Source organism: Monodon monoceros, unplaced genomic scaffold, assembly GCF_005190385.1.
Source record: "Monodon monoceros isolate NGI ecotype Baffin Bay Population unplaced genomic scaffold, NGI_Narwhal_1 Super_Scaffold_12, whole genome shotgun sequence".
Classification (NCBI taxonomy): Eukaryota; Metazoa; Chordata; class Mammalia; order Artiodactyla; family Monodontidae; genus Monodon; species Monodon monoceros.
The window spans coordinates 143,406,274-143,431,515 of record NW_021703768.1 but is presented as its reverse complement, the minus strand read 5'-3'; the positions used below and the strand labels follow the sequence as shown (position 1 = coordinate 143,431,515).

The 25,242-nt window shown below is 45.0% G+C and overlaps 1 protein-coding gene across 2 annotated transcripts in view; it reads right to left on the bottom strand.

Annotated features, from left to right (window-relative positions):
- Positions 1 to 25,242, bottom strand: part of WWC1 (WW and C2 domain containing 1) — a 153,339-nt gene that overhangs the window by 53,170 nt on the left and 74,927 nt on the right. For both annotated transcript variants that reach the window (XM_029219042.1, XM_029219043.1), the window contains exons 2-5: positions 22,874 to 22,983; positions 12,867 to 13,070; positions 2,572 to 2,648; positions 979 to 1,058 (exon numbers count right to left, since the gene is read on the bottom strand). In XM_029219042.1, coding sequence (XP_029074875.1) covers positions 979 to 1,058; positions 2,572 to 2,648; positions 12,867 to 13,070; positions 22,874 to 22,983 — 471 coding nt within the window. The remainder of the gene's footprint in view (positions 1 to 978; positions 1,059 to 2,571; positions 2,649 to 12,866; positions 13,071 to 22,873; positions 22,984 to 25,242) is intronic.

Sequence of the window (25,242 nt, the reverse complement as noted above, 5' to 3'; positions counted from 1 at the left end):
GGCCTCTCTGGGAATCCAAGTGGACGTCCCTTAGAACAGAGAAACCTACTGGCTGTACTCCTTGGAGCTTCCACGAGGGCTACCAGGCACCTCTGTAATGACCATCCCGTAAGCCCATCAGATGTACTGAACATGACTCAATGCACAAGTCTCAATGATCCCCCTGGTTAACGATGACAATAAGCTAACTCTTAGGGGCACTGACTATGTGCCCCATTATCCCCATCTATACAATGGGGTCGGCTAAAAGAGCACTGCTTATAGAGTTGTGATGAGGTCACCCGTGCAGAAACACTGAAAGTCCTCCCTGGCACAGAGTATCTGCTCAACAAATCTTAGCTAGTATGATCATGAGAGTGACAATGAAGACATCTTCTCTAAGGAAACAACAGAGCTATATCTTGCTTGGCTGCAAGTCAGCTTCTAAAAGTGAAAATTACATTTGGTCAAAGTTCTGGAAACCCCTGCAGTCACCCATAAAGCACAGCATGCACGGCATGGTGCCCACTCTCCTAATAATTCGTTTGTTGTGGAAGAGATCCTTGTTCCTTCTGGGGAGCTCACTAGCTGAAGTCGTTGCTCACTTTTAGGGGCCATGGAAAGAGGCGGTTTTGTTTGTGTGCGTATCAGATTCTCCCGGATCTACTGGAGGGGATGAGACTGCTGCACAGAAATGCCCAACGATGCTTGTTTCTATGACCGGCTGGCAGAACTCAACTGAATGGAATAGACTTTAACGGCTTCGGGAATTCAGAGGACGATGAGAACCAGGTGGTCTGAAATGATTCCCCTTTTCTCTTTCCAAACCTCAATGTTGGGTGACAGTAAATGCCAGTGGAATAGAACTGGAATCGAATGATTAGAGAGCCCCATTTCGAGGAGGATGGAGAGAGACTGAAGGGGAGGGGGACAGAGAGGACAGGAGGGGAGCACGGCTTGGGGGCAATCCCCATGCCCCACACTGCAGGGTGGACTTACTTCTTCAGTGTCTGAAAGCCACGCTCTTTGAACTGTAGCTCCTGTTGGAGGTGAGCCATCTCTCTCTTCAGCTTGTTAACCTGGATGGCAGAAGACCACACACGGGGCTGGGTCAGAGGTTGGTATCAATCCAGAGTCCCCCACTGCCCCTGCATAATGACTCAGGTCAACATCCCTCGGGCCCCCCTCGCTGATGTTGCCTGGGTGTCGGCAGCTGTGCATTCGGTTGGCATCCCAGTCCAGCTGTCCTGCAGGTCATTCCTAGCTGCCCTTGCGCCAGAGAAACAGGAAGCGGACAGGAGCTGGCTAACCTCTCTCACGCCACCTCACCTCTGTGAGCCGCCCCTTCCTATTCTGACAGATGAGGAGAACAGCAATTTCCTGGGTCGTGCATTACTTAAGGCAGGCACTGGATATGCTACTGCATGGAGGTAAGAGGCAACGTAGTAACTTTACAGGCAAGACACGGCCAGGGAGCCAGCTTCAGCCTGCAGGATTGCTTTGTTTGGCTTGCAGTGCTATTGAATTTTTAAAAATTAGTTGCTAATGATTAAATATTGAGATGTTTCATATACTTGGCCTAGATATACAGTTCTTTTCTAAAATTACTGGAAGATCTGCCAATGCGGAGCCTACATTCCAGCATGGCCATAAGAGCGTAGGGCTGAAATTCCGCTACTCCTTTAGACAGGGCCCACCCCCTAGGCTACACAGTCCCCACTACTCCCTACTGCCTCACTGCCAGCCCCCGCCCCCCTTTCATGTGTTCTTGCAGGCATCTGAATTTGTAGGACCTACGTGAAGGTGCACTAAACCAGTGTTCACAACACTGACTTCACCTTGAGCAAGTCATTTAACTGCTGATCCTCTGTTTCCACATCAGTAAAGGGGGAATAAAAATATCTCTCCCCCTAAGGTAATCAGGAAGTAATCAAATACAGTACTGCAGAATAAGCAGTGGTTAGCAAGACAGCATCTTTTTTTTTTTTTTTTTTTTAAGATCTTTTTGATGTGGACCATTTTTAAAGTCTTCGTTGAATTTGTTACAACATTGCTTCTGTTTTAGGCTTTCGGTTTCTCGGCCGCTAGGCATGTGGGATCTTAGCTCCCCGCCTAGGGATCAAACCCCGGCCACCTGCATTGGAAGGCGAAGTCGTAACCACTGGGCTGCCAGGGAAGTCCCAGCAAAATAGCTCCTTACACTAAAAACTTTAAAGTAAGCCTTGAGTCCCTGTGACCCTGGGCAAGTTACTTAGTCCCCCCCCACCCAAGCCACTGTCGGCTCATCTTCAAAATGCAGATGGTGGCAGTGGCTACTCCGTGGGGCTGTCTCAAGGGCAGGAGGTAGAGCTCGTGCAGCATTTAGGGCTACTCCTGGTATAGAGTGAGTGCTTGAGAAAGGGTGGCCGCTATTACCATTACTATTACAGAAACGACGGCTACTACTGCTACTACTGTCATTATTTAGAATCTTGTTAGTCAGCACTGGCTGCCACCGCCTGGTTGAAGCATCTCCTCTGGTCTTGCGGGTGGGCTAGTAGCCTAAGGCTGCCTCAGTGACCCCCATCAATAGTATAAGCCAAGAGGACCTACCCGGGATTTTGCTGTGGCAATTTCAGCCTTCAGGATCTCAGGGTCATACTTAGAGCTGGATGACGAACCGGAGACCACTGCAAGGAAAAAGAAAAAAAAAAAAAATCTTCTATAGAAGAAACACATTTTGGTCAAGTTGGCTTATTTGGCCATCTAGGTAAACCCAGAAAGGAATGACTATTAGTGAGCAACCTGAATGTCCAACAAAGGGGAATTTGTCAAATAAATACGGTACACATAGAAAACGGGGACTCTACAACTTAAGTGATTTAAAACGATGGTGCTGAAGGATACTGAACATTTGGGAAATGTCCAAAACTTACTGTTATATAAAAACAATAATTTACAAAAAACCACAAAGAAGGAATAAGTTAAATTTGTAAAATATACACAGTTAACAAATACACACACACACACACACACACACACACACATCTGGAAAAAGACCAGAGAGAAATATAGCAAAAAGATAATACCGCTATCTAGAGAGATTTGAATGATGAATAACATTCATTTTCGTCTTTGTATTTTTCTGTCTTTGCTACCTTTTCTAACACAAACATACAATTTTTAATCAGAAGGAATTACTAAAAATATTTATTGCACTTTACAATATTAATGTACATTTGAAAAGGAAAATAAATTACCTGTAACGCTATCACCCTAATACAATTACCTTCTCTCCAAGTTACCATCCAACGTTTATCTACAGTTCTATCATGTACAGTCATACCTCAGAGATACTATGGGTTTGATTCCAGACCACCGTAATAAAGCGATTATCGCAATAAAGTGATTATTGCAATGAAGCGAGTCACACGAATTTTTTTGTTTTCCAGTGCCTAAAAGATCTATGTTTACACTATACTGCAGTCTATTAAGTGTGCAATAGCATTATGCCTTAAAAAAGTACATATCTTAATTAAAAAATACTTTATTGCTAAAGAATGCTAACCATCATCTGACAATGCCAGGTTGCCACAAACCTTCAGTTTGTAAAAACCACAATCTGTGAAGTGTCGATGAGGTATGCCTTTAGCCGTAATCTTACTGCGTTTTAAAAGTAGTATTTCTTTGTGTCTTGATAAAGGATTTTAAGGCTTACAAAAATGGACACAACAGAGTGATCCATTTAAAGTAAGGAAAATGAGACAAGGGACAATGAAAGTGAGGAAGCCAGTGGCATGAGATTAGGGCTCACTGCATACCATGAGGTCCCACTTTCTGACTGGCGGCCACAGACCTGGCTCTGAGCTTTCTACCTGCTGATGTGAAGAGGAGAATCGGCTCCATGGAAGAGTCACTGTGTCTTTAAGGTAAACACAGCCCCACTGTGCAGGAAAGGGACAGTCATTCTTGGGAGACAGGCCAGAGAAGCGTTTCTCCCAAGTCCTTAATCCCATAGTCTGAGCAATTTCATCACCTCCCCTTTCCACTTAACATCACCTGCTGGGACCTGGATTTTTCTGAGGCTACAGAGGCTTACTTGGAGATTGCTAGCAATTTTCAGTGTCTGGAGGTAGAAGGGACAGTCATGAAGGGGACGCTGCTCTGCTCTTTGGATTTGGTTAAAATACCTGAGTGGACCTTTTGATTATGCATAAGGAAAGTTAAAGTTAAAATGGAACACTGGGAAGTTTGGGAAACAAAACTGCCCTGCATAGTAACTGACAAGTCATTCTGCACCATGGGTAGCATTACGTCTCTGCTGAGTTTGCAATGATGGTGGTAATGAAGAGAATGAGGATGAGGATGGAAGCCAGGCTTTACCAGAAGAGATGAGTGGCCGGAACACCTGAACAGGGAGGACCTCGCGGACCTCGTCGTGAGCATGGAACAGGGACTCCAGACACGTGTTTTGTTTCCAATTTGAAGCTTTCATTTTCTGCACTCTGGTCTTTACTGGACTTGGGGATCTCAGGGGAGGGACCTAGCTGGATCCATAGCTGGAGGCACTGACTTAAGCAAATTCCCCAGATAGGCGCTTTTGGAAAAATTTTAAGGTAATTAACAATCGTTACCCACCGATTGGCAGTGCAAACATGGTAAAAAGACAAGAAGAGTCATCAGTGAGGAAATAAGATGGGGATACAGCTAAAAAGGGGGGTGCCCGTTCCGTGAGCACCCCGTCCTGCTAATAACCACCCTGCTCATCGGTGCTGCTGGATGGGTGGTCTACACTAGGGGGAAGTGCTGAGGGGAGTTGCTAGCAGACTGGGAGAGCCTGTGAAGCATGGCAAGTCCTGACCCTAAGAAGGAGAGGGTCACCGTGGGGATCAGCGCTGCCAGGGCTGATTGTGGAAAGTGAGTGTGTTCCATGGGCACATTTAGAAACCTTCCAGGGAAGGGAACCCAAAAAAGAACAGACTCTGGCAACTGGGCCACCAGGGGCTGGAATTATTACCCTTTGGAGAAGCACTGTGAAATGCACTGTTTATACCCAAAGCTGCTCAAGTGGGATGTGGCCTGTTATTTTATTTTTTTTGCGGTACGCGGGCCTCTCACTGTTGCGGCCTCTCCTGTTGCGGAGCACAGGCTCCGGACGCGCAGGCTCAGCGGCCATGGCTCACGGGCCCAGCCGCTCTGCTGCATGTGGGATCTTCCCGGACCGGGGCACGAACCCGTGTCCCCTGCATTGGCAGGCGGACTCTCAACCACTGCGCCACCAGGGAAGCCCATGGCCTGTTATTTTTTAAATAAACTTTTTGTTGAAGTGAAAAATACATGCGAGAATGGAAAAGTACACAAATCATGTGCGCAGCTTGATAAATTTTCACAAAAGAAACACACTCAAGTGACCAGCACCCCAATCAAGAAACAGGTCATCAGCTTCCTTTCTGTGCCCATGTCCCCTCACTAACCCACAATAAAATAATTTTTAATTCAAACAGGTGTGCCTTCAAGGTGACACCTTTTTATAGGTTTAATTTTTAGTTTTTATTCAAGTTATATATGAACAGTTTAACAGTATATATAAAATACTATATATTTTATACACCCAAGATTTGCTATAAAAAAAAGAGCATTCCCCAATCCGCTTATCTCACTCATGAAAAAGGAACTGTTTCAACAGGTTCAGCCAGTTTCTTGGGTGCCCACCCGTGTGAGTCTGATAACACGCATGTTTCACTGTTTCTTGATTTTTTTCAGTCTTAGGCATGATTTATTCACTTCTCTCTCTGGAGGACGGAGTGTTAGCTTCACTCCCTTTCTCGGCCCCTACCCCACACAGGACACCCCTCCCAGCTTCTCATCAGATAACTCTGGCGGGAGCAACCTTCAGTGTTTGCATTACTTTTACACTGCAAACACTATTCAGGGCCGAGGCATATAGCCAACTTTGCCTACTTTTTCTTTCCAGCACATTTTTTGGGTTGTTTTTCCTAGAGTTAATAATTATCATTTTTATGCGTGCCTACTTTCCACAAATTTAACACTGATTCAACTTCACACTTGGCCAGTTATCTAAATCTCCTCTCACAGAGCTCCTCTCTTGGGCTCTGTCTCGCAAGGCATGTGCCAGCTTCAGTGCACTCTCTCTGCACAGCTGGCATCCTGAGACCCCCCTCCTTGCCTCCTTCTCTCCTCCTCCCTAAATACCATGTTTCCCCCTCTGTGACTACCCCCTCATTTTGGCAGAATATCACTTCCAGGAGCTTCCTGAGAAAGGACCCGTGAAGGAAATAAACTTTTGGAAAACTTGCATGTCTAAAAAGATCGTTATTCTAGCCGGCCCTCGATTAAAGGTAGTCTTGCTGGATATAGACTTCTCGGTCGGAAATGAATTTCCTTAAAAGTGTGAATGCATCACTCCATTGTCTTTTAGGTTTCTAGTGTTACTGTTGAGAAGCCTGGAGCTATTCTGAGTCCTGATCATTTTTGTGTGACCTGGTTTTCCTCTCTGAAAGCTTTTAGGATCTTGAATCGTTCCCAGTGTTTGAAGTTGCACAATGATATGTCTTTGGTGTGAGTTAACTTTTATCCATTGTGTTGGGTGCTCACTGAGCCCTTTCAATCTAAAAACTCTCCTCTATCAGTTCTGGGAAATTTTTCTGCATTATGTCACTGATGCTTCTTCCCCTCTGTTTCTTCTGCTCTATCTGGAGCTTTTATTACTCAGATAGAGTTCTTGGCCTGATGGTCTTTTTTTCCATCTCATTTTATTTTTGTTCTGCTTTTTAGAAAACTTTCTGTTTTACCTTCCAGGCTTCCTGTGGATTTTTCATTTCTACTCTCATAGTTTAATTTCCTAAGGCTCTTCTGTGTTCTCTGAAGACTCCTTTTTTTTTTTCTTAATAAAATGTAGCATTCTGTTTTAGTTTCATGGTTGTGTAGCTTCTCTCGATGTTTTCTTCTCCATGCAATATATTCCCTGTTTCCTACAAGGGCTCCCTATCACCATGTGTTTGTTTTAATCTCTATTGTTCATGTTAGAGGCTTTCCATGGATGTCTGGAATCTCAGCCGTCTGCTCACACTTAAGACTGGGGGCCCAAAAAGCTGGCTGGAGTGGAGCTTGTTGATGATGGGTTACATGATTGACTGTGGGTTGTTTGGGATGTGATTTGGCTGGACTGTTTCATCTAGGAATCCTCACTGTCAGTGTCTTTACATCTTTTCTCTTCACATCTCTTTTCTCTGAAGAGAAGAGACTCTGATTCCCCACACTCTTCTACTGTCTAGCCTGCAGGGTAATAGCCTGGCACCCTTCTGGGAGTCAAGTGGTACAGGCGGGCTGGGGTCTCAATCCTCAAGTCCATGTTCACTTAATCACCATGTTTTCAGTATGATGCACCTCAAAAAAAGAAACCTCCAATTTTTCCCCACGTTGGGGATGAGCAGTGGCCTGGTGGCACTGATCTGGGAAGGAGATCTGGTGGTCTGCGTCTCAGGAACAACTCTCCTCCAATCTTCTTTCAGGCCCTCCTCACTTCACTTCCACGCTGAGACAGCCACTCCCTCCAATTCCCGAGGCTTTTGCACGTGCTCCAGGTAGACTAGAGGCCTGTTTCTTCCCTCACTATCAACCCATTTTCTCTTTTCTCCACTCTATCAGACAGGCTGCCACCTGACCTTCGGCTTTCCAGCCTCCATATTTTACTGCTGTTCTTTTCTCTCCAAGTCTCCCTGTCCTTGTACATGTATGCCATAAAAATCTCTTATCTGATATTTTCTTAGTTTTAGGAATGAGTGAAAGCACGTAGGTGGTTCAACTGGCATTTTTAGCTGCAAGGCTCCCAGTGATTGATTTTTCAAATGGGAAACCAAGGCCCGGAGGAGGAAGGAGCACGGTGAGGTCCCAAAGAACCCAGCTCTCCCAAGTTCTCATCTTTCAGAGGATGGAGGGACCCCAGTATAGCCCCCAAACCTTAGAATTTGACTGGCTGACTTGGATTAAATGAAGAGAACTGGTTTTGAGGTCAGATACTCCTGGGTATAAAAGCTATTCCTGCCACTTTTTACCAGTGTGACCTTGGGGAAGATACTTTCCCTCTCTGGGCCTCAGTTTTATTTGTAAAATGGGAACAACAATACCTTGCAAGATTGTGTGTGTGTGTGTGTGTGTGTGTGTGTGTGTGTATCAAGGTTACTTTAAACATAAGTAGAGTGCCGGCATATTGCCCTCCAGAAATTTAATAGGTGTACATTAAATGTGAGTTCTCTTCTCCTTCCCCACGGAGCTAGAGATTGCGCCAGAGATGACAACAAAGCCTCCATCCCCAGGGCAGGGCCCCACCTGCAGCCAAAGCCCTACAGCAGCCAAGGCAAGGTGGCAAAACTCTCACAAGCCCCAGCAGGTCATTTGAGTTAGAGGGAGGCATGTTACCTCACCGGTCTATCAACGTGCTGGAAAGCTTGATTTGGAAGGCAAACCTGGCTTATAAAATCCAAAGAAAGTCATGAGGAGCCTTGGGTCATGCCTATTTCACTGGGATGCTTGGACTGGGCCATCCCTCACTGGTTTGCATCTTAGAACTAGTGATCCGAGATGACTCCTTCTTTAACATTCAAAATGATGGTGTCTTGGGACTTCCCTGGCGGTCCAGTGGTTAAGACTCCGAGCTTCCAATGTAGGAGGCACAGGTTCGATCCCCGGTCGGGGAACTAAGATCCCACATGGCGCATGGCGAGGCCAAAAAAAAAAAAAAAAAGAAAAAGAAAAACCAAAATGATGGTGTTTTTGAACCTGATGGAGCATTTAGTAGCGTCCGAAGTCATATGATAGGACTGTATCAATTCCTACCACGAATCATGTATTTATTCTTATTGGTTCCAGGGATCAGTTAAAAATCTTCGTCGTTTCAAATGCCAATGAATTAATAATATCAAATAAATATTGTTATTATTTATTGCGAGCTTAAGAATGTGACAACTACTATTCCAAATACTTAGTATTTAACTAAATTAAGCCCCATAACACCTCAATGTGATACGATTATTATGTCAATTTTATAGATGAAGAATTTGAGGCAGAGAGAAGCTGCATCACTTGTGCAAAGTTACACGGCTAGCTAGGAAGTTACATATCCTGGATTTGAACCCCAGCAGTCCAGCTCCAGAGTCGACATTCTCAAAATGTATTTCCTGTCAAGAGAATATTTATTGAGCCATTAATATGTTCTAAGGAAATTGCGCTAAGTGGTTTATCTAGACCAGTGGTTTTCGGCCGGGGGCAATTTTGCCCCCCTAGGGCAGTGTCTGGAGACGTTTTTGGTGATCACAACTCTGGGTGGAGAATGTTACAGGCATCTAGTGGGTAGAGAGACCAGGAATGCTGTTAAACATCCCACAACACCCAGGACAGCCCCCACTAGGAATGCTTCATTCCTGTCACTTGACTCTTTTTTCCCCACCTTACCTTTATACTTTGGAAACTTTCTATCTACAGGAAATGTCAAAGCATAATGTAATGAACACTGATGGATCCTTCACCTAGATCCACCAACGTTGAACATTTCCCCACATATGTTCTGTCTATCCCTCCCTCCACTCCAGTTCTTTCTCTCAGTAGGATGCCTGGTTCATAGCAAGTCCTCAAAGAATGATTACTGGAAAATGGTGGCAAAAGACGAAAACCTATCCCATATTCAAAACCATCAATGTATCATCGATCTGCTCATTTAAGACTGACACCATAATTTTTTCATTTTTCCCCCCTGGACTTTTTTGGAATTAAGCTGCAGACATGATGCCACACATGTGTCTTAAAAACAGGACACTCTCGGGACTTCCCTGATGGTCCAGTGGTAAAGGATCCGCCTTCCAATGCAGGGGACGTGGGTTTGATCCCTGGTCAGGGAACCAAGATCCCACCTGCCACAGGGCAACTAAGCCTGCATGCCACAACTACTGGGCTCACGGGCCTCAACTAGAGAGCCTGTGTGCCACAAACTACAGAGCCCACACACCCTGAAGCCCACGCACCACAACTAGAGAGAGAAAAAACCCGTGTGCCACAACTAGAGAGAAGCCCACGCACCGCAATGAAGACCCGACGTGGCCAAGAAAAAAATACAGAAAATAAATAAATTAAATAAATGAATAAATAACAGAACATTCTCCTACATAGCTACCACATCGTTATGATAACTAAGAAAATTCTCAAATTGCCTGAGAATATCTTTTATGGCAGCTTTCCCCTCCACCCAGGGTCTAGTCAAGGTACAAACACTTTACTGGGTTTATGCTGCCTTAGGCTTTTTTTTTTTTAAGTCTAGAACAGTTTCCCCTCTTTTTTTTTTTTTTTGCGGTACGCGGGGCTCTCACTGTTGTGGCCTCTCCCGTTGCGGAGCACAGGCTCCGGACGCGCAGGCTCAGCGGCCATGGCTCACGGGCCCAGCCGCTCCGCGGCATGTGGGATCTTCCCGGACCGGGGCACGAACCCGTGTCCCCTGCGTCGGCAGGTGACTCCCAACCACTGCGCCACCAGGGAAGCCCGCCTCTACCTCTTTGAATCTGAGTTTCACGAGCAATATTAATATCTCCCTCCAGGGCTCTGGTAAGAATAATGCTATACACTGAATTGTGTTCCCCCCAAATTCATATGTCAAAGCCCTAATGCCTAATGTGATGGTATTTGGAGAAGGGGCGTTTGGGAGGTAATTAGGGTTAGATGATGTCATGAGGGTAGGGCCCTCATGATGGGATTAGTGACCTTATAAGAAGAGACACCAGCAGCTTGCTGTTTCTCTTTCTCTCTCTGTGCCCCATGAAGACACAGTGAGAAGTCAGGAAGAGGGGTCTCACCAGAACCCATCCATACTGACATCCTGACCTCAGACTTCCAGCCTCCAGAACTGTGGGAAAATAAATGTGTGTGTTGAAGCCACCCACTCTGTGGTATTTTGTTATGGCAGCCCCCAGCTGACTAAGATAGATTAAGTGCTAAAACCCTCATGATGATCTCTAGGACATTATTTGACCTAGAAATAGCTAATGAGTGTAATCCAGTTCTTTTCTATAATCTGAGATAGTTTTTTTTTTCTTGAATTGCCAAGGAAAAGAGCGGGGCTGGGACAGTGAATAAACCACTCACAGTCCTCCTCCCAGACCAAACTTCTCAAAGACAGGGGTAGTGTTCGAGGACCCAGCCAAGCCACGGACACCCTGACACTGTGGCCTAATGCTGGCCCTTTGGCCCACAATGCAGGTGTTTTGGGACAGACGGAACTTATATGTTTGCAACTTATCGCCTCTTGCCAGCTGTAAGACCCTGGGCATGTTATTGGTCTTCTCTAAGCTGCAGATTCCTTATCTGTTACAGGAGGATATTAACTGTGCTTGCCCATAGAACTGTTATGAGAATTAACTGAAATAACATATTCAGACTGCAGGCTAGCATGTAGTAAGCACTCATTAAACATAGGAAAGTATTAGTTATTAAAAAGAGTGGTAGGGACTTCCCTGGTGGTCCAGTGGTAAAGAACCCGCCTTCCAATGCAGGGGACGTGGGTTCAATCCCTGGTCAGGGAACAAAGATCCCACATGCCGCAGGGCAACTAAGCCCGTGCGCCACAACTACTGAGCTCACACGCCTCAACTAGAGAGCCCGCGTGCTGCAAACTACAGAGCCCTTGCGTTCTGGAGCCCACGCGCCACAACTAGAGAGAGAAAACCCGCACACCACTGCTAGAGAGAAGCCCGTGCACCACGATGAAAGATTCCGCATGCCTCAACAAAGATCCCACATGCTGACGCAGCCAAAAAAATAAAAAATAAGATAAAATAAATATTATTTTAAAAATCTTAAATTTCTAAAAAGTTAAAAAAAAAAGTGGTAAATTACCAAAAAAAACCCCTCAACACATCAGAAAAGGTCAATGGGCTCCTTGAAAGCTACTGATCTGGCATCTCCCTATGTTGGGAATGAGGACTGGGGACCCTGGCATGCCTCTTCTCCTCCTGCAGAAACCAGGGAGACAGGAAATCTCCTCCACTCGGAAATACCGACAGCAGGGTATAAGCAGATGTACTGTGATATGTGTTATGAACAAAATAAACAGAGAGCCATTACAGAAGCTAATGCTGGGGAAGGGAGTCTGTGGATGGGGATGTCAGAAGCAAACCTCTCAGAGGACATGACCTGAAGGAAGAGACTGGAAGGGTGAGAAGGAGCCAGCTGTGCGAACAGACCAACAGAAAAGCTTCCTAGGCAGGGGAGCAGCAATTACAAAAGCCCCAAGGTGGAAAGGTGCGGGGCAGGCAAGGGGAGCATGATGTACGTACTCAGCACATCTGGAGCCTAGTGAATGAGAGCCTGCGATGAAGTGGGAGTGGCCAGCAGGGGCCTGATCACGTGTGACTGTGTGGGCTATGGAAAGAGCAATGGGACAAAATACACGTAACATAAAACTTACCACTTTAACCATTTTAAAATATACAGCTCAGGGGCATTAAAGACATTCGTACTGTTGTGCAGCCATCACCACCATCCATTTCCAGAACTTTTTCATCTTCCCAAACTGAAATTATCCATTAACCAAGAACTCCCCACTGCCCCCAGCCACTGAAGGGCTTTCAATTAAGAAGAAAGGTAGTAAGTCTGGCATTTTGAGATGACAAATGAATGAACGGAAATGGAATGAAAATGGTAGATGAATCACTGCAATGCACAAGTAGGAGCCGGAAAACAGTAGAGAGGGTGGTGGTTTGGACAAGGAGTGGAGATGAAAGAAAACAGGTAGATCTGAGAAACACCGAGAGGCAACAGAGGCAAGACTCAGAGAGGCAAGACTGGCCATTCCCTCCTCCCTGTAGTTGTGTCTGTGGGTGTCCTGGGGCGGGGGAGGTACTCACAGCTGACCTGGGAGCCCAGCTTGTGCTCCCAGACGGCATGCAGCTGTTGATACTCCTGCTGCGCGAGCTCCAAGCGCTGCTGCTTCACCTGGTAGATCTCCTTTTGTGCACTCAGGGCCTCCTGGGCCACCACCAGGTAATCCTTCAGCATGTGCTCCTGCTCCCGCCGCCATTGTACCCGGGGATCCTCAATCTGAGTGGTTTCTGGAACAGACCCCAGAGACCCTAGGTTAGCACCTCACAAATGTCTGTTGAGTTGGTGGCCTGTAGAATCTACTACCAGAAAACAAAAAGCATAATAAGTAGAAAATCACAATAAATGTGAATGGGTTAAACTTACCTATTAAACAACAGAGACTCTTCCTTTGGATTAAGCAAACAAACACACACACACACACACAAACCAGGATCAGTTTACAAACCTGAAGTCAGTCTGTCTGGGAACAGCCAGAGGAAGGGCCAGATATGAATTCTAATCTAGACAGAGAGGCTCAACAACATTATAGACGCTTAAGGTCATTCGTTTTGGCAAAGAGTAAAGGAAAGTAAAATAACTGATATTTCAGAGGATATGAAGAAATACTGTGTTGGAAATGTAAATTAGAACAGCCTTACTAGAAGGTTATCTGACCATGAAAATCAAGAGCCTTAAAACGTTAATACCCTTTGTCCAATAATTTCTCCTGTAGTAATTTATTATAAAAAGCAATAAATTCAGGCAAAAATGCATTTGTACAAAACCATAATAATCATCAAGCACTTATTTAATGTTTACTCTATGCCAAGCACTATTCTAATTACTTTATATCTATTTACTCCTCCAATCCTTACATTAACCCTATAGGGAAGATTCTTTTATTACCCCCATTAAACAAAAGAGAAAACTGAGACATAAAGAGGTTAAGTGACTTGCTCAAGGTCACACAGGAAATAACTGCTCAAATAAGTATGCTATATTTACATAATACACTAAAACAGCCATTAAAAATAATGTCTTCGAAAAAAATTTTTAAAGAACCAGAAAGGTGCTTATGATATAAAAGTGAGTAGAAGTACTGGGTGCAAAACTGCATAAATAATTTTGTATTTATCAAAATACATATATACATTCTCAAAAAGATTAGGAGGAAACTTAACAAATTATCAACAGCAGATATGTCTTGATGGTAGGATGCCTTTTCTTCATTCTTTTTTTATTTTTTAAAATTATGTGTACAATAAATATGTATAGTGATAACTTGGGAAATTTTTTAAAAAGGGTAGCTGGCGGCTGAGCAGATGTCAAAGAGGTCAAAACCAAGTCCAAGAATCAATGCCCGTTGACTGTCAACTCCTCAGTCATTTCCCAGTTGGTGGGTGGGGTAAGGGGCGAATAACACACCGGCAGTTGTATAATCACAGCCATATGGTGAATCCAGCCTGTAGATAGGTTTTGCTTAGCCCAAAGAACTTTATTAATTTTGAACTGATTACTGGTATGTAAAAACAAGGAGATTTATATATTAAAATCCCGATGTCTGGTTTTTCTTGATCATTCAGAAGATCTGGCCACTGTGGGTCCACAATTTATCTGCTTCATTCATTTACGTCATGTGTGTGGCTCCCGAGGGCTTTGAGTTTGTACCTCCTTTTGCAGTCCCTTTAGCTCTCAATCCTCCTGAACAGGCCCCAATGAGTATTTCCAATGAAAGAAAGAAGAGACGGGAAGAATAATCCAAGAGATAGCAGGGCCACGTTCTCATGCCTGCCAATAATCACTGTGTTACAATGGGCAGGCTGCTTGACCTCTCTGAGTCTACTTTTCTAATTATAAAAGAGGATAATGGGCCCTGCCTCACTGCTTCCCAGGAAGCTGTAGTGTACTTACACCCAGGTAAAGTAAACAAATGATGGTGAGAGTAAAGCCAAAACTATTCAATTCTTCAAGCTCTCCTCCTCCCTTTTTCTGGGAAAGAAAACAAGGTGTGAAGATGGCCGGCAGGGGCCAAAAAATTGCTTCCCACAAAGAAAGCTTTGCAACTCTTCACCCAAGTAAGATGGAGGAACACTTGCAAGAGAAGAAAAAAAGCGGGAGGAGAGAATTTACAAAGCTGGGCTGAAAGACTGTGGGGTCCCATTTCCCATCAGCAGATGTGGCTTCCCTCAGGGTTAGGGACTCCTAGGTTCCCCTCAGGGGTCCCGCACTTCTGGCTGACACGGGCCACAGAAAAGAAAAGAAACATGGCCAGGGTGAAGATGTTTTTTAAAGTTTGTCATATTTTTAAAAATTTACATTTTGGGGAAAAATATAAAAAAAGAAAAATCTCACAATTCCACCATTGCAAATTCGTAAAGTAAGAAATGAGAGTTTAAATCTCTCCAATCCTACATCCTAGAGGTAACTGCCGTTAGGAGTCTCACACACTAAAGATATTGCCCTATGATTATATACAAACCTGTTTATACATACATATCTACACACACAAATTTATTTTTAATGTAAAGTGGCCCATGTCATGTATATTGGTCTGTAATTTGCTTTCATCTCCAAATGACATATCATGTTCATTTTCCCTTGTAGGTACATAAAGATTTACCTCAATTTTTAATTTATCCTTTTTTTTTCATTTGTACCACTGTTTTTACTTATTCATTTTTATTTTTTTACTTACCTCAATCATTTAAATGGTTGCATAGTATTCCATGGTATGGTGCTAAGATTTATTTATGATAGGGCTTTAGTGGTCTCCCAGACCACTACCAGGAAACATCCGGATTGTTTTCAGTTCTTTTACTACCACAACCAATGCTGTAGTGAGGATTCTTAAAAATATACTTCTATGAACGTGTGCTATTATTAACTCTGTAGTGTAAAAAGAGGAATTCCTTAAAAGAGGAACTACTGGGTCAGTGGATATACACATCTTAAATTTTAACAGACACTACCAAATTATCGTCCCAAAGGTTGTACCAATTTTTATCCTCACAGACAGCCTTATGAGACTGCCTTTCCCCCCAGACTCTCAGTAAAATTGCTTTAAAAAAAAAAAAAAAAAGGTTGGTACTTCATCCGGTACACTGGGTCCACTCAGCATATTATAATTAGCTATGGAGCTTCAAAAAATAAAAACAAAAGCCTGAATTCTGCCCCCAGAACACTTAACATCAGAGTTTCCAAGAGTAGGGCCCAGGCATTGGCAGTTTTAAGCTTCGCCAGGTAACTGCTGTGCAGCCCATGTCCAAGAACCCCTGTTTGCATAGCAGAATCACTGGGGGAAATTTTTTAAATCCCAATGCTCAGACCCCACCCCTGGACCAATTAAATCAGGATCTCTGGGGGTGGGAAGGAGGCAATGGTGACCCGCAAAGCTCCCCCAAATAATTTCAACATATCACCGAAGGTTAGACCTGCTAAGAGGTGACAACACCCGTGGGCTGAGCAGTCACTGAAGGTGGCAGGCAAGGCTGGCAGGTGCGATGCTGGGCTCCAGATAGAATCACCTGCCAGAGGGCTAGGTGAAATGCTGGGTCCCTGACAACTGCCCTGGGGCACCCCTGGATGGATCCTCCCCATGGTGCTCTGGGTTTAATCTGAGAGTGGCGCCCTCCCTTTGGAGGACGCACTCCTTGGAGTATAAAAGCACGTGAGAGGCTTAATTGAAGGCTGGCTTGGCTACCATTTTTGGTGACCCAGGCTTTCTTCTGTAGCACAAACCAACACAGATAGATGGAGGCACAGGCAGACAAACACAACCCACAACCCCACACCAGAACACTGGTTTCCACCTGGTTGCATGTTGGAAATTACCCCAGAGATTTCCATTTAATTGGTCTGCAGTATTAAGTGGGCATCAATACACTGTTTAAATCACCTTTATTAAGGTGTAATTTAAATACAATGAAGCGCAATCATCTAAAGTGTAGACTTAGATATGTTTTGACAAACGCATACACCATAAACTGCCACTTGTTATCAATGTGTAAATGGTTCCTTTACCCTGCAGTCCTGTGTCAGTCACTTCCACCCACTTCCTCCCTCCGGTTCTGTCTTAGAACTTCATGACAATGGAATCAAGCAGTATGTGCTCTTTGGATCTCACCTCCTTCACTTGGCATAAGGCTTTTGAGACTCATTTAGGTTGTATCAGTCGTCCAATTTTTGTTATTGTAGAATAATAATCTATTGCATGAATACAGCATAATTCACTTTTTGATAAACTTTTGGGTTGCTGTTTGAGATTATTATGAATAAGGCTGTAATGAACATGCATGCACAAGTCTTTGCAATGTCTGCATTTTGCTTAGGTACAACTATCTAGGGGTGGAACTGTTCGCTTGTATGTTAATTATATGTTGAATTTTATAAGAAACTAAAAAACTGTTTTCCAAAATGGTTGTTCTGATTTACATCCTCACTAGTAGTGAATTAGAGTTCCAGTTCCTCCACCTCTTCACCAACCACTGGTACTGTCAATCCTTTTCATTTTAGTCATTACAGTGGGTGTATAGTCGTACCTCATTGTAGATTTAATTCCTATTTCCCTAATGACTGATTATGTAAAGCATATTTTTATGTATTTATTGGCCACTTGTATGTCTTCTTTAGTGAAGTGTCTATTTAAATCTTTTGCTCATACTTTTTATTGCGTTGTTGGGCTTCTTACTATTAAGGTGTAAGGGTTCTTTTTATATTCTTGATACGGATCTGCTGTCAGATATATGTATTGCAAATATTTTCTCCTTATATGTAGCTTGCTTTTTCAGTTTCTTAATGGTCTTTTGAAGAGCAGAAGTTTTAATTCAATGAAGCCCAATTATTACTTTTTTCTTGTATGCTTAGTGCTTTCTGTGCCTTGTCCAAACACCCTTTGCCTACCCTAAAATCTTGCAGATTTTCTCCTTAGTCTCCTTCTTGAAGTGTTCTAGTCTAGTCTTAGCTTTTTTTTTTTTTTTTTTTTTTTTGCGGTACGCGGGCCTCTCACTGTTGTGGCCTCTCCCGTTGCGGAGCACAGGCTCCGGACGCGCAGGCTCAGCGGCCATGGCTCACGGGCCCAGCCGCTCTGCTGCATGTGGGATCTTCCCGGACCGGGGCACGAACCCGTGTCCCCTGCATCAGCAGGCAGACTCTCAACCACTACGCCACCAGGGAAGCCCATAGTCTTAGCTTTTATGTTGAGGTCTGTGCTCCGTTCTGAATTTATTTTTACATATGGTGTGAGGCGGGGGTAGAAGTGGAGATGTATTTTTTTCCACATGGATACCAGTTGTACTAACAGCTCTTGAAAAGACTGTCCTTTGGGGACAGCTACCTAGGTGGCTGTAAGGAGCTGTGCTAACTGCTGTTCATCCTGAACTGGTCATACTCTGAGGGATCCTCCCAAGCCCAGCCGCTTCTGCTGACGCTCCACTTCCTTAAGTCCACCTCACCAGAATAGATAGCTTTACACCTGGGCAGGTTCTTAGAGATGTCCTTGGCCAACTATTTTTGAGTTCTTGTTTTTATTAAAGCTAAACATGGACATAGTTTAATCATTCAGCATGTCACGAACTCAGCTACATACAACATCGTCCCTCTATCCCCTTCCCCCTCATGCCCCCTCTCCCCAAAATGCAGCTACTTCCAGTAAACATTTAGCCGATTGGGCGCAGCCATCATTGAGACCCAGTTCTTCAGCCTCCCCCAGGCTCCAAACCTCTATCTACAAACACACTCCACACTCACTCTCCATACAGCTCACACGTTCACCGCACTTCACACATCCCTCACCCCACCGCCTCTACCCATCACACGCCTGCTTTCTACGCGCACCACACGCGCACCCACATGACTAACACTATTGAATTCTCTAACGGCTTGAACAACAATTGTCTTAAAAACAGCTGAACATCTGGAGAACGTCCATCCTTGTTAGTATGGAAATGAATGCAAATGAAAAACAATGAAGTAACAGTTTAAACCTGTGATGAATTTATCGAAAAGTAACTAGCCCCATACTGACTGATGAAGGTATGAGAAAAATAGTACCCTTATTGCTGTGGCAATACAGATTGATACGATCTTTCAGAAATACTTATCAAACTAGGAAGAGGTACCACAAGTCTCACAAGTGCTCATAATCTTTCACTTAGCGATCCTACATTTGGAAATACAACTCCAGGAAAGTATCATAGAAGAAAAAAGCAATATGCATAAAGATTCTTCCCTAGTGTTATTTATTTATAACAAACAAATGGAAAGAACCCACAAGGTCAGCAATGGGGGGGTATTATGGTACACTCATTTTATGTGTTAAAATGTATCAATACATCTATTTGATACATCAAAAATGACAAATATGAAGACTAGGCAGCATCTCTCAAATATTCATGACATAGTATGAAGAGAAAACAGCAGAACACACAACTTGATCACTGATTAAAACCATCTAATCATGCTGGATGTACACGGCAGTGGGAAAACTGAATACGGATAAATGAAATAATGAAAGAAGGTTATATCTTGGAAAGAGTTGTCCATATTTGCTGTTTCCAATGCCTCCCCTCCGTTGTTTTTCAGACTCACTCTAGTCAGGCTTTTGCCCCCAGTCCTTGTCCAAAGCTGCCCTCCAAGTCAGGGTCACCAGCGTCACAGGGGTTTGCTAAATCTATCGGTCAATTCTCAGTCCTCTTCGTACTTGATCTGTCAGAAGCATGTGACGGGGTTGACACCTCTCTCCTCGGTATGCCTCCTTCACATGGCTGCCAAGACGCTCTCGCTTTCCTGCCCACCTTTCCGATCACTCCCCAGAATCATTACTGGTTTTCCTCTTCTCTGTACCTTCTCCTGTCTGAGGACCCCATGGCTCATTCTTTGATTGTCTTCTCTCTGTCTTGACTTATTCCTTTGGTGATCCCATCCAGCTTCATGTCTTTAATACTCTCTATATGCCAACAACTCCCATATACACATCCTCAGCCCGGATGTCTTTCAAACACCATACTCCTACATCAGACTGACCAGCGACATCTTCTCTCAGGTGTGTAACAGGCATGGAAGATGCGACACATCCCAATGAACCCTTGGTCCTCCTTCCTAAACCCACTCCTCCTGCAGTTTTCTCCATCCAATAAATGGCAACTCCATCCTGCCAGCTGCTTAGGCCCAGAGAGGCTCATTTATCCCGTTCTTTCACACCCCATGTGCAATCTATCAGGAAGGCTTGTTGGCTCTATCTTGAAAATACCTCCAGCTTCAGGCCACTTTTCACCACCTCTACCACTACGGCCTTGGCCTGGGGCACGGTCCTTTGTCACCTGGACTATTGCAATCATCTCTTACAAGTCTCCCTGCTTCTGCCCCTGTTCCACTAAGGTCTATTCTCAGCAAAGCAGCCAGAGTGACCCTTTTAAGACATAAAACAGGTCACGCCACTCATCTGCTTAAAATTTTCCAATGGCTCCCACCGTGTTGAATAAAAGCCTGAACCCTTCAGGTGGACCACTGCCCACACCCTGCTGGCCTGATACCCTTCTCCCCGCTTCCTCACAAATTCTGCTATATGCACACCTGCGTCCTTGCCATCCCTCAAGCAAGCTAAATGTGATCACGTGGTGGAGTTTTTGTTCGATCAGCTCTCTCTACTTGAAACGCTCTCCCCACCTCCTTCAAGGCTTAGCTCAAATCTCATTTTCTCGACAAGGTCTTCTTCCTGAAGACCTTTACCACTATCCCTGCCCACCACCCACAAAGGCACCCCAGCACACCTCAGCCCCATGCTCTGCTTCCCCTTTTCCCGTAACACTGATCATTGTCTAATATACTACATAATCTGCTTACTTATTCTGTTTATTTTCTGTTTCTCCTGCCAAAATGAAAGCTCTGTAAGGATAAGGATCATTGCCATTTTGAACTCTCATGTACCCCACGCTCCCAGAACAGTGCCTAGAACACTGTAGGAGGTCAATAAATATTTGCTGAATGAATGAACGCTGGATGGTGGATTTAATTTGTTGCTCAATTCTACTGTGTCTAGAACTCTTAAGAGAGTAATTTCAGTCAGTGGACACACAGAGGATTGGTCTGAGCCCACAGCTCTGAGTGCTTGGGCCTCGATGGTCACACACATACCGCATCTGTATCACTGGCTCCGTCTGCGGAGGTGGTACCCTCTGTCCAATGAGAGCACCTTCCAGCCAAAAGAAACCCAGTAGCCCGATAGCTGGTAAAACTAGCAGAGAGAATTCTTCCTACTGTGTTTCTCATCTACTCACCTCCCAACATATACCCCCATTTCTGCCATCATCCCCTCCAGAATAAACTCTACCACTGCATGATACTCCGTCCTTCTATCTGTCCAGCAACTCCCAGAAGCACCTGAAAATCTCACTCCCACCATCAGATTTTAATGAGGGGGATGCACTCAGCAATTACAAACAGGAAAGGACGGATTAGGGGTCCTGTACATCAGTGTTTAACCCAGCATACCGTGCAGCCCTCCAAGCATTAACCTCATTCCCCATACATACTCAATTAGGCATATTTACTTCTCATTATCCCGTATGCCATCATGAATGCTAATAAAAACCTCGGCTACCACCAACAATGCAATTAATGCCATTAGCTGTCTCTCAGAAACTCTCCTATGCTTTGGTGCCAACAACAGTCTGCTCATTCACCCACTTGGTCGTGCGTTCATGCACGTATGCCCTTTTCTATGTAGCAAAGGTCAAGTGCACACCTACTATGTGCCTTACCAGGCAAAGGCCTGGGACTGGACAGATGAATTAGACATTGTCCTGCTCTAGAAGAGCTAGTCTCAGTAGATGAATGGTTATACTACAGAGCGATGAGGGTGCACAGCAGAGGTATGACCAGGTGCTACTGAAACCCAGAGGAGGAGGTGGATGGAGAAGCCCGACTCCACTCCCAGCACCAGTTCAAATCCCAGCTCTGCCATGTTTTGACTCTGAGCGTTGAGCAGTCGATTTCTACCTCTGAGTCCCATTTAGAAGGTGGGGATAATCACCCTAGCATGCCACAGGGAAGCTGGGATGATTGAATGAGTGATGTCTCTCCAGTTCCTCTCCCAGCACAGAGTACGCACTCAGGAAACAGGGACCACTGGGATTTGGTGCCCTAATCTCAACCTTCAGAAACATGCCTTTGCATCCCATTTTCCTCTTGCCTGAAAGGACAAAAAGGAACCCCACAGTTCAGAAGGTGGAGAGCAAGACAGAAACATCCTCTTTCCTCTGTACACATGAACAAATGGGGCAGCGAATTTCCGAGGACGGGAATAGTCTTGGCCGAGAAGGTGCGTGATGGATGAGGCCCAAATACACATCAACTCTCCCGAGCTGGGGTACGTCGACCTGGGTTCTCCCACCTGTCAGACAACATGTTTCTGCCCGTATCAACCTATGCCTCCATCATAGTCAGAGAGACAAAGACACTAAGAATCTTCACTCTGGGTCAGGATACCTGGAGCACAGATACGATGTGAGGGTGGGCTGAACGGTATGATGGGCTAGAGGCACATACACTCAGACCACTCCATGACAGACACATATGTGTGCATGCTGGCTGCTGGGGACCTGCTTTGGGGGCAGTGACTGCTCCAAAATGGTCTGGCAATGGCAAGGACACATCTACCTTATATGAAAAAAATCTGTATGCATGGAAATCAATATATGTAAAAAAAAAAAAAAAAAGAATCTATGTACATATGCACATAAACACACATGACTGGGAAATTTCTGGAGTGATACACAAGAAATTGATAGCAGTGGTTGCCTCTGTAAAATCGGGGAGCTGGGCTGTGAGAGGTGGAGTTTTAGATTCTATTTAAAATCCTTCTGAACTGTTATTTATATATGAGCATACATTATCTATCTATATCTACATTGACATCTCTGTCTAACTCTACGTGAAACAAAACACAATCTGGCTTCATGAGTCCCTGCTGGTAGCTCTTCCAGACTTGGGGGGCTGGGCAGGAGGCAGAGGGATGGGCAGAGGGGATGGGAAGGGAGGACGGCCAGTAACTTACTGGTGTTGTGGTCTATGAAGTAATCTCCAACCTGTGGGTCATACGCCTCTTCCCATCCCAGCGGCAACTCATCACTAATGCAGTCAGCAAAGGTGAGCGGTTTGGTGTACCTGGCAAGGAAGAGGAGAAACAGACTCCATCAGCCTATGGTCCCCAAGACCCCGCAACACGTAGGTGCTCTCAACCTCCCTGCTCCTCTGCGCTGGCCCACCAGATCTAGAAGCTTTGCACTGTGACACCAGCTCTGCTGTCCCCGGGGAAGATGAATGCATAACTGGAACAGTGGGATGGGAGCACCTGGGAGGGAGGTGGGGAATGTGCTCGGCTCCCAACTTTGCCACAAACTGGGCAGTGATTTGAGCAAGTCACCTGCTTTCTCTGGGCCTCTGTTCCTGCACCTCTAAGTGAGGGGGGTCACAGGAAAGGGCTCGAGGGTCAAGTCTTACTTCCGGACTCGAACTCCAGCCCTCTCTGGCTGCTCCTCCTGCAGTTCACTTGTCCACCACAGCCCCAGCCATCCCCCCGGCTCTAGCCCATGCCTGTCCTACCTACTTCCCCTCTGGAAAGCTAGCTTACTGCAGCATCTAGAATAGCAGATGTTCCCTCCTTGTGAGTTTGGCCGTATTTCTTTGCTTCCTGGGCCGATTCCCAAATGCCTGTACCCACTGCTGTCCTTCCCTGCAAAATCCAGGCCAAACTGATCTTTTAGCGATAACCACCCTCTAAGTCACCATATTGTGGGGAGTGAGGTGGTGGTAATCACCCAGTCTTGGTGGCTAAGTCAGATGGACAGACAGACAAAACACAGGTTTTTCAAGGCTGGAAAACACCATAAACCCTTGGTCAAGCACTTTAGCCAGCGTGCAGGGAGCCGGGAACCTAGGTACACAAAAGTCCGCCTGAGTGGAGCCCCCAGACGGCCCCTTTGGGTTTTCCCCATAGCTGTATCTGCCTAAAATACATATTCTAATACTCTCCCTCTCCTGTCTGCTCCCAATCCCCTCCCACTTCTGGAAGCCCGGAAGGCTCTGCTTCAACACTCTTTAGACAGATTGGCAAACTGACGTACAATGGGACAGGAGGAAAGATGAGTGAGACGGGGTCTAGGATTCCTGATCAAGAACTTCCCTCCAAGCCGTACGAAATGACTCTCCCATCTTGTGCAATCCCCTTCCCTCTTAAACCCACTCCAAATCAAGCTTAAAGCAAAGTATGTGGGGGAAAAAGAAACACTGAAATAGCCCCTGGTGGATTGACCTGGTGTGTTCATGTACCACTATATATCCAGGGTCTGGTAGGCTAAGAAAAGTATCTATTGACTGAAGGAATGGATAGCCCCAAAGCTTCTGTTAGTCAGTAATTTACTGCTGTATTGTGGGAGACAAAGGATGAGGGCAGAGGCGTATATGATATGCAACAGACTAAGCCCTATCCAGTAAGGATTCAATAAGCATTACTTACCAGCTGTGTGAGTATGGCAACTTACTGTCGCTCTCTGAGCCTCAGTATTTTTATCTGAAATGTGGGGATAATAATAACTCTCCAGGTTGTCAAGTCAAATAAAGTCATGTTTGTAAAAACATTTAGTGCAGAGGCTGGTGCAAATGAACGCTCAAAGAACATTCTTCTCTGCTTCCCAGAAGGGGAAACTGAGACTAAGAAAGATTAAATAACATTCTCGATGTCCATAACAATGACAAAGCTGGAATTTCAAGCAAGGCACTCTGTCCTCAGAGCCCCTGCTGTGAGCTGAAAGGTTCTCTTGAAAGTTGACATCTTCAGTGCATCTCCTGAGCCCCTCGCAAAATTCCAAGGCACCGTCTTGGAGTAAAAGATGGAAGAGGTGGGGAAGACACAGGTGATTTCCTCGGGTCAGAAGGCACTTCATTCAGGAGCACCTTTGCCAACCTGGATAGTTTCTGCAAAGCTGTCTTCAGTCCACTCCACCACTCCACCCCAAGCCCCGCCTAGACTTCAGAAACAAAAGACCATGTCCCTCAGTACCCCCTCCTCTTCCTCAAACTACTGTAAATGATTTGTTCCCACTTCCTTATGGAGAATGAAGACCAGTGACCAATGGCCAAATCTCATCCAACATCATTTCATCTAACACAGCTTTGAAAATGCCTCTGAAGGAAAACTCCATACAGAGGCATACTCCTCCACGGCAAGTGACTATTACTGAGGACAGATAAATCTGGGAGGGAACAGGAATGCCTGAGCCAACCACAGTCAGACCTTTGTTTCTGACCCATGCCTCTCCCTGGGCTCAGCCCTGAGAAGCCCCACCTGCCAGCCTGGCTGAGGAGATGGGAATATTGTTAGTTACACTTTGCAACCTAGAAAATCAAGAAGATAAAGATTCATCT